The 10,455-nt window shown below is 46.5% G+C and overlaps 1 protein-coding gene across 1 annotated transcript; it reads right to left on the bottom strand.

Moving 5' to 3' along the window:
• Window positions 1–8,855: 8,855 nt before the first annotated feature.
• Window positions 8,856–9,800, bottom strand: LOC309354845 (olfactory receptor 13G1-like; the record flags this gene model as incomplete). The annotated part of the gene is made up of 1 exon (XM_081885110.1): window positions 8,856–9,800. One exon carries the CDS (start codon window positions 9,798–9,800, stop codon window positions 8,856–8,858), a length of 945 nt encoding a protein of 314 aa, XP_081741236.1.
• Window positions 9,801–10,455: the final 655 nt, after the last annotated feature.

Raw genomic sequence — 10,455 nt, 5'->3', positions numbered from 1 at the left:
GCAAAAAAACCACACCAATTTAAATAAATTTCCCTAAAACACAAGGGATAACTCCCTCCCCTCCCTGGGTCTAGAGTGTAATTACCATCATTGGCCTCATCACAAAAGACTGGAATGAATCCTTTCTCCAACCTGAACCTGTTAAGTGCATCATGGACTTATGGGCTCAGCTTTTACCCTGGTGTGCATGCAAAGCAAGCACTTGTTTACATGGGAGAGATAAAGGACTGCACTTGGGATTTGTTGGGATACTGCCAGGGAGACAAAGGCCATCACTGCCTCCACGTCGTCTCCGGACGATCTGTTGATGTCCCGTAGTCACGCAGTATCAGCAATTAGCGGCACCAAGCCTCAGAAATAGAATGCCACATTCCTGGGCTGGTGCACACTCTTTCAGCAGAATTCACACAGCAAAAGTTGCACTCAGGAGAGTATCATTTAGAATGTTTATTCAGCGTTGGTCAGAACAAAGAAAACATGACCGACTGCTATCGTGTTCTGGCGCAGAGAGAGAAAACGAAAGCAATAGCAAACTTAAACATCCTGAGAAACAGGAAACACGCAGACTCTGACTCATACAGCCTGCTCCCTTTTAAGGTGGAACGGAAATATCCTAACATCCTCCCCCTTTCCGTGTAACCTGTAGTACCTGTGGTTCACCCAATTGCAACTTCTGTACGTAAACCTTAAGTTGTTCTCTGTTAACAACCTTAGACAACAGATCAGCAGGAATTTCATTTCCTGGCATGTAGGACACCTGAATCAGTCCTTTCTGAATACACTCCCTTGCACGATGTAGCTTAATCTGCAAGTACTTGGTTCTTTGCTTGCAACTCTCTGAGTTCAGCAAAGCCAAACAGGATCTATTGTCTTGGTATACCTGTATAGGACATTTCACAGAAACCCCAATGTCCTTAAACAGTTGCATCAACCATTCACAATCCATGAGTGAAAATGACAGAGCATTGAGTTCTGCTTCACAGGAACTTAGGCTCACTGTCGTCTGCTTTTTGCACAACCAGTCAAACAGACAGTGGTTGTACATGTAGCACACTCCAGAAGTGCTTGTACCATCCGTGGTGTCACTTCCAAAACTTGCATCTGCAAAGATTTCAAGACCTCCAGTCTTCTGACTGGTGAACCTCAGCCTGTAGTGCATAGTCCCTTTCAGATAGCGGGCTATGCGCTTCAGAGCTTTCCAATCCTGAACAGTAGGATTGTTAGCATGTCTGCTAAGCAGGTTAGTGCTTACAGCAATGTCAGGTCTTGAGCATCTAGCAATGAAATTCAACTTGCCTAGAATGCATCTGTACAGCGTAGTGTCAGAGAACGCTTCAGCAGTACTATCTACCTGGTAGCCTGTCACCATCGGTGTGTCTGCTGGGTTTGCATCAACCAAATTCAACCTGGTTAATACATCAGCAATTTTCTGTGTTTGGTGTACCAGAAAATTACCTGCTTGGTCCCTCTCCACCTGCAGAGAAAGATAGTTGGATACCTCACCAAGATCCTTCATGTCAAAGTGCTCCTTCAGCTGAGCTAGGGTGCTTTGGTAAAAAGCCTGATTCTTCCAAAACATCAGAAGATCATCAACAAAACATAAACAATACAGTTTGTTTTGCCCCTCCTCCTTGACAAACACACATGGATCAGCTTTGCCCTGGTGAAAACCTAGAGAAAGCAACGTCTCAGTGAGTTTTGTGTTCCAACACCTGGCACTCTGCTTGAGACCATATAAGGATTTCCGCAGTTTACAGACCATTCCCTTCTGTATCTGCATTCCATCAGGTGGAAGCATATACAGCTCCTCCCCCAGAATCCCGTACAAAAAAGCTGTATTAATATCATGGTGAGAAACATGCAGTTTCTCCTCTGCAGCTATCTTGAGCATTAGCCGAATGCTCTCATATTTGACGGTGGGCGAGTAGGTCTTGTGGTAATCCTGTCCTGGTACCTGTGAAAAACCTCTGGCAACCAACCTGGCTTTGTGTCTGACAACCTTGCCATTCTGGTCTGTCTTGGCCTTGAAGACCCATTTGCTGCCAACCAGTCTCATTCCTGGGACTACCGGTACCAATTCCCAAGTTTGGTTCCTGTTCAAGGAATCAACTTCAGCCTTCATGGCATTAAGCCAAGGCTCAGCATCTTTAGAGGTTAACTCCTGAACCTCTTTGAAGCTTGAAGGTTCCCACACCTTCTCTGAGCTACTAAGAACAGCAGTTGCCATCTTAGCAAACTCATCAGCAAATCTCTTTGGAGGTCTGCCTTTGGTGGCCCTCTCAGATCTGCGAACCAGACGTAAGTCTTCTGGACTCATCTCCTCCTTCTTAGGAGAAAAGTGACCAATGGTGAACAGTGGTTCTTCCAGTTCATTGTCAGACGCATCAGATGGTCTGACTGAGGCCTTTGCGCTCTTGTAGTCTGCTGTGTCATCACTGTCACTGACAGCAGCAGCAGCGCCACCAACTGAACTGGAATCCGAACTCTGATCATCATCATCATCATCATCCTCATCCTCAGCTTTCTCAACATCATCTGTCTTTTTCCCATCACCTTCATCCTCCTCTGGGTAACTCTGGAAAATTCCCACATTTTCCCCCCACTTAGGATTGTACTCAACACTCTTGGTGAACTTAATGGACTTAGAGTTAGTCATCCACACCCTGTATGCACCTTTCTCGTACCCCATGAACAAACCATGTGCCCCACGCTTCCCAAGCTTGTTGTTTTGTGGGGAGTGTACCCACATGTCAGAACCAAAGATTCTCATGTGCTTGACGTTCGGTTTCTTACCAAACATCTTCTCGTACGGAGTGCAACCTATGGGTGATGACAGTCTGCGATTAACGGTATAAACCACTGTCGACAGAGCTTCCCCCCAAAACTTCTCAGGGAGGTTGGCATCATGCAACAAGGTTTTTAGGCCTTGAAGCAAGGTCTGATTTGCTCGCTCCGCAAGTCCATTCATCCATGGCGATCTAGGCGTTGACAAATCATGCTGGATTCCCTTCTCAGTCAGAAAAGCTTCAAACTGCTGAGAAGTGAACTCCCCGCCCCGATCGGTAAAAAGACAACCGATACTTTCACCACGAACATTCTGCAACCAAGCACAGAATGCCTTGAACTTAGGGAATGCTTGCGATTTCTGCTCAAGCATAAACACATGAATGTACCTAGAAAAAGAATCAATTAGAACCATGAAGTACCTTGCTCCTCCCAAAGAGGGCGCAAGTGGCCCTACCAGGTCTGCATGCACTAGCTGGTAGGGTTTGGAAGCCTGCCTGCTAGACTCCTTGCCTTTTGGAGCAACCTTCACCTTGTTCTCTGCACAAGATATACATTTCATGTGGTACTTACAAGGTTTGATGCTCAAACCTTCAACCAACCCTGGCATCTTGGCTAGCGCTTGCCAAGACATGTGACAAAATCTTCGATGTGCTTCATGAATACAACCTGCATGAAGAACCTTGTTAGTTTGGGCAACACAACAAGAATCAGCATTAGACACAACAGCATTGTCATCATAAGTTATACAGAATAAACCATCCATAAATTTTGCATGCAAAATGTCCTCTTTGCCTTTCCTGATGACACAGACGCTCCTCTTGAAGGAAATTTCAAAACCACGCCCAGTCAGCTGTGGGACGCTCAGCAGATTGTCCTTAGCTCCAGGTACATAAAGCACATTACTTATGGTTGTATGCAAACTTGCAAGTTTAACAGTCCCTTCTCCTGCAATTTGCAACGTCCTTCCATCAGCCAGGTGGATCTCTCCTTCTTGAGGTGTAAAGGAGATAAACAGGTGCCTATCCTTTGTTAAATGGCGCGTGCACCCTGAGTCCACAACAAACTTGGCTTTAGCCCTTGGAGTAGTCTTTGCAGCAAGCAAAACCTTGTTTTCCACCAGCGTGGGCTTTTGCAGCTTGCCCCCCTGCTCCTGGCCATGAGGCTTGCCTTTAGCCTTTGGTGAAGCTGTGCCAGCTAACAAAGCTTTGTTTTCCACTGTCGTGGGCTCTTCACTCCCCCTCTGCTTCGGGCCATCTGCAGGCATCTGTCTTTGTTTACCTCTGGCCTTCCGGCCTCTGCAAAGACGATGACCTTGGCTCCCACGAGAAACAGAGCTCTCAGCTGCCGACTCCTTGGCTCCCCCTGGAGGCTGGAATGCTGCCTGGGCTGACATCACAGTCTGCTCCCCCTGCAGCTTGCAATCGGTACCCTCAGCATCCCTGCATTCATTCGCATTCTGGGAAACAGCCAGGACCTCCGATGCAGTCAAACTCTGGGCTGGGATGATTGGCAGATGGGCAGCTTTCAAAGCATTCCACATCTTTCGTGCCGTCATGTTGCCAGCAAGCGTTTTTATTTCCTCCAGAGAGACGGACAAGACGATTATGTCAATGGCCCTTGAATTCTGGGCCTCCCATTTCTCTGTCAGAGGAACTGGGGGGGCTTGAGACACGGTTTGCCACACCCCGTACTGACGCAGCAAACTCTCACACCATTTTGCCCAGGTCTGATAATTTCCCCCATTTAACTTAGGGCATTCAGCAGCTTCAGACACTTGGAAAAACTCCATTCCAGGTCTTTATGTGAGCCCGAGTCTCTTTCTTTACTTCAAAGACTCCTTATCTTGGCTCCCATTAATCACGAAGCCTCTTTGGCTTGGCTCCCAGGCTAATTAAGCCTTGCCGCGCGGCCCAACAGAAAAGCCTCCTCATTTTGCTTTTCACATACCTCAGCAGCAGTCTGTTGCATTTTCATTCTTACTCTCCTTTAAGTGCCGTGAATCTGGGCCCGAAACCTGTTGTTGGGATACTGCCAGGGAGACAAAGGCCATCACTGCCTCCACGTCGTCTCCGGACGATCTGTTGATGTCCCGTAGTCACGCAGTATCAGCAATTAGCGGCACCAAGCCTCAGAAATAGAATGCCACATTCCTGGGCTGGTGCACACTCTTTCAGCAGAATTCACACAGCAAAAGTTGCACTCAGGAGAGTATCATTTAGCATGTTTATTCAGCGTTGGTCAGAACAAAGAAAACATGACCGACTGCTATCGTGTTCTGGCGCAGAGAGAGAAAACGAAAGCAATAGCAAACTTAAACATCCTGAGAAACAGGAAACACGCAGACTCTGACTCATACAGCCTGCTCCCTTTTAAGGTGGAACGGAAATATCCTAACAGGATTACCATTCAGATGGCTGCTCAGCCTGACCCGTGCCTCTAACCTCAGTCATCAAGATTCAGACCTGCTACTTCAGCATACCTCCTCTTAGTTCTGTTTCTTGAGGCACTTCTAGAATGTCACTGTTCTGAGGTGGGATTCAGTCACATACTGGCAAATTCAGGTTGCACAATTATAGTTGTTTGGGAGCAGAAAACTCATGTCACTCAGAGGACTTTTTATGATAAAGTGAGGTGAAAGTGTACTGGAAAGTGAGAGAAATAACACCTGTGCATGCAAAGCTTAAAAGGCCCTCCAGGGTCCTGAAGGACAAAACAATGTAAGATTCCCACAGAAAGCCTATATTTCCCCACAAGATCTTATATTTCCAGCCTGGAAAGGCCAATTAAACCAATCCCATTAACTCTGTGCATAACAGTAGAAAAGAGGTGGGGGAGAGGAGTCCCAAAAGCAATCAGGGCCGTCCCGCAGAACTACTACTCAACACTGAAACAAGCAACTAGCAAAGCTTGTAATACTAAAAGAAGAGGGGACAATTTGGGGAGGAAACTGATCCAAATTGCTTCCTTCCTCTCCTGATCAGGCAATCCACCAGGAGCCACCTCTTGCCCGGCCTGTTGCTGCATCCCACCTCATCAAGCAGCAGAGAAGACAAGTGGCAATGCCACATGCCAGAACAGTCCCACTTTTGCTGAACTTGGTGAGAGGGGGGACATGTTCTCCAAGGCTTGGGTGTTCATCTTGTCTGCCCCAGCAGGGCACAATTTTTATCTCCAGTACTATTTAACATTGATACGAGGCCTCCTAAAGCAGCAGTTTAGTAGTGTGTTTCAAAATACTATCATACTGTCCGTATGTTGGTGACACTCAACTCTGTTTCTCCATAACATGTGAATAAGGAAGGGCATGTGGGCTTGGAAACAGTGGAGGGAAGGATGCGGATAATAATAATAATAATAATAATAATAATAATAATAATTTATTATTTATACCCCGCCCATCTGGCTGGGCCCCCCCAGCCACTCTGGGCGGCTTCCATAGAAACCAGGAAACACTAAAATATCATACATTAAAAACTTCCCTGAACAGGGCTGCCTTAAGATGTTTTCTGAATGTCAAGTAGTTGTTTATCGTTTTGACATCTGCTGGGAGGGCGTTCCACAGGGCGGGCGCCACTACCGAAAAGGCCCTCTGCCTGGTTCCCTGTAGCTTTGCTTCTCGCAATGAGGGAACCGCCAGAAGGCCCTCGGCACTGGACCTCAGCGTCCGGGCAGAACGATGGGGGTGGAGACGCTCCTTCAGGTATACTGGGCCGAGGCCGTTTAGGGCTTTAAAGGTCAACACCAACACTTTGAATTGTGCTCGGAAACGTACTGGGAGCCAATGTAGGTCTTTCAAGACCGGTGTTATGTGGTCTCAGCGGCCGCCCCCAGTCACCAGTCTAGCTGCCGCATTCTGGATTAGCTGTAGTTTCCGAGTCACCTTCAAAGGTAGCCCCACGTAGAGCGCATTGCAGTAGTCCAAGCGGGAGATAACTAGAGCCTGCACTACTCTGGCGAGACAGTCTGCGGGCAGGTAGGGTCTCAGCCTGCGTACCAGGTGGAGTTGGTAGACAGCTGCCCTGGATACAGAATTGACCTGTGCCTCCATGGACAGCTGTGAGTCCAAAATGACTCCCAGGCTACGCACCTGGTCCTTCAGGGGCACAGTTACCCTATTCAGGACCAGGGAGTCCTCCACACCAGCCCGCCCCCTGTCCCCCAAAAACAGTACTTCTGTCTTGTCAGGATTCAGCCCAATCCATTAGCCGCCATCCATCCTCCAACCGCCTCCAGGCACTCACACAGGACCTTCACCGCCTTCACTGGTTCTGATTTGAAAGAGAGGTAGAGCTGGGTATCATCTGCATATTGATGGACACCCAGTCCAAACCCCCTGATGATCTCTCCCAGCGGCTTCATATAGATGTTAAAAAGCATGGGGGAGAGGACAGAACCCTGAGGTACCCCACAAGTGAGGGCCCAAGGGTCTGAACACTCATCCCCCACCACCACTTTCTGAACAGGAGGAAGGAGCGAAACCACTGTATAACAGTGCCCCCAGCTCCCAGCCCCTCTAGACGGTCCAGAAGGATGTTATGGTCGATTGTATCAAAGGCCGCTGAGAGATCCAGCAGAACTAGGAAACAACTCTCACCTTTATCCCTAGCTCGCCGGAGATCATCAACCAGTGCGACCAAGGCAGTTTCGGTCCCATGATGAGGCCTGAACCCCGATTGGAAGGGATCCAAATGGTCCGCATCCTCCAGGCGTGCCTGGAGTTGTTCAGCAACCACACGCTCAATCACCTTGCCCAAGAATGGAAGATTTGAGACTGGGCGATAGTTGGCCATACTGGCCGGGTCTAAAGATGGTTTTTTAAGAAGCGGTTTAACGACCGCCTCTTTCAGTGGATCTGGGAATGTTCCCTCACAGAGGGAAGCATTCACCACCCCGCAGAGCCCATCGCCCAGCCCTTCCCGGCTTGCTTTTATTAGCCAGGATGGGCAAGGATCAAGGAGACAGGTGGTTGGTTTCACGCGTCCAAGCAGCCTGTCCACATCCTCGGGGGTAACGGATTGAAACTGATTCCATGCAACTTGACCAGACAGGGCTCTAGCACTCTCCCGCCCCAGCCCTGCTCCCACGGTGGTGTCTAGCTCCTTCCGAATATGAGTGATTTTATCTGCAAAAAACTTTGCAAAATCGTTGCAGGAGATCTTGGGGTCTTTACAAGGCCCCGGTGGTAAAGGTGGTTCTGTTAAATTGCGGACCACCTGAAAGAGTCTCCTGCTACTATTTTCTGCAGATGCAATAGAGGCGGTGAAGAAAGTCTTCTTCGCCGTCGCTATCGCCACTTGGTAGGCTCGACGTTGAGCTCTAACCTGTGTCCGGTCAGATTCGGAGTGAGTTTTCTGCCACCGACGCTCTAGCCGTCTCAGCGATTGTTTCATCGCCCTCAGCTCCGAAGAAAACCACAGGGCTGTCCGGGCTCCATGCAATCGGAGAGGGCGCTTCGGAGCCAGACAGTCAATAGCCCTGGTTAACTCCGCATTCCAGCAGGCCACCAGGGAATCAGCTGAAAGGCCATCAACATGGGATAAAGCATGTTTAGCTTTAATCTTTGACTCGCTCAGGCTTCTCAATAATCTTCTGTTTGTGAAAAAGGAAGATTATTCTCCAATATGGTGAGAAATAAGTTTGGATGACAAGAAAGAATGATGAACAAAAGATAGCAGGTTGGTGCCTGAGAGCATTCAAAGGCCACGTACTTGAGAAGGAAAACGGTAAATATAGATGCAGGCTTTTATCTATGACATTGAGGAGAAACCAGTTCCTACAATAATATCATTGCCTGTTAAAGCACTTATGAAGGACTCCTCTATCTATGAAATCACATCGTTTCCTCTTCAAAAACCATCCTAGTGGTGAAAGGATGATTTTAGTGTTAAGTTTTATGTATTTTTAATGAAATCTATTATCTGTTAGAGAGAAAATCATGAAAGCCTGAATCATAAGTTCTGCAATCGAGTTCTGAAGAACTGGAGCATATTTGACTACGCATAAAGAAATCAAACAGTTTACTATTTCCAGTTTTCCAGTAGTCTTTATAATAAATGTATGTAGATCAATCAACCTTGAGAAATTTGAAGCAGCCTTCCTCTTGCAGTAATTGTCTTGAAAGCATCTCTGAAATCTTTGTTTCTCAGTGAGTATATGATTGGATTAACAACTGGGGTTACCACTGTATAAAGCAGAGAAACAAATTTGTCTTGGTCTAGAGAGTAGTCAGAGGTGGGCCTGATATATGTGTAGATGACTGAGGAGAAGTAAAAACTGACTACAATGAGATGTGAGGAGCATGTAGAAAAAGCCTTTTTCTTCCCTTCAGTGGAACGAATTCTGAGGATACTTCTTATGATAAATGAGTATGATGTTAGAGTCAACCCACAGCTACAAATCCCAAAAATCACATCTGCCGCAAAAGCCACAGTCTCATTCAGACTAGTATCAGTGCAGGAGAGCTTTAAAAGTGGAGGAACATCACAGAAGAAATGGTTGATGATGTTAGAGCTGCAAAAGGAGAGCTTCAGCATGAGTCCAGTGTGAACAGCAGAGTTGACCATTCCAGCAACCCACACTCCACTTGCTATTCCTACACATACTTCCTTCCTCATAATGACTGTGTACTGCAGAGGATGGCAGATAGCAGCATAGCGGTCAAAAGCCATAAATGACAGAAGGAAAAGTTCTGTACCCAAAGCCCATAAGAATAGATACACCTGTGTGATGCAACCATAAAAGGAGATGCTGTTTGCATGGGTCCAAAGAGTCTGAATCAATTTAGGAACTGTAACAGAGATGGAAAACACATTCACTAAGGACAGGTTAACAAGCAGGAAATACATGGGAGAGTGGAGTTTTCGGCAAGAGCATATGGTAAAGATTAGGAGGAAATTACTGCCTAAAGCGATAGCATAGATGAATGTGAATAACCCAAAGAGAAAAGTCTGGAGTTCTGGGGAGCTGATCAGACCAACCAGTATAAATTCCATGGTAACCGACTGGTTCTTCATTTCAATAACTGTGGCACTGGTGTCCTAAACAGATAAATTATATTAAGTAGAATTAATTATCCAAATTTATATGTACACCATCCTTCTTTCTCTCTTTTTGTCCCAAATGGAGAAAATTGGCCCTTATTTGACTTCACTAGTCATTTTTAAGATTGTGGCAAGCCAGTCTGACATCATAGAAAATGTGAACTCTGAAGTTATCCCTTGCACTATACTCAGAAAATAGTCTCATTGACATTGAAAATTACTAAAGCAATACTACCCACCACAACCCCAAAACACACACACAAAAGATGGCCACTGCTTAGGAAAATGCAGAAATTTAAAAAAAGAACGCTGCTAGCTAGCAATAATCTCTGACATTTGTATTACCTAGTGAGGATGAGAACCACCAAGTAGTTTCAGTAAATGACACAATGCTTACCCTCGTTTATATCAGTTTTTGTTAAGTGTCAAAATTTGTTGAGACATGCTGATTATTCCCTCCATTTCAAAAGGTCTCTGTGGCCATTTTGTTCATACTTAAGCTGGTTAATTAACTATATCTGAGTGGAAATGTATTGCTGCAATGCTGCAGGATTTGAACAGGTAGATGTATCAGTCCACTCAGGGGGATGTAGTCAGGTGGAGGATCCTGTGATTGCAGATACAGATG

The sequence above is a fragment of the Podarcis melisellensis genome (genome assembly GCF_964234715.1).
Source record: "Podarcis melisellensis genome assembly, chromosome: 13".
Taxonomy (NCBI): domain Eukaryota; kingdom Metazoa; phylum Chordata; class Lepidosauria; order Squamata; family Lacertidae; genus Podarcis; species Podarcis melisellensis.
Note: the sequence above shows the minus strand (reverse complement) of the source record. Positions and strands in the feature narration are given on the sequence as shown.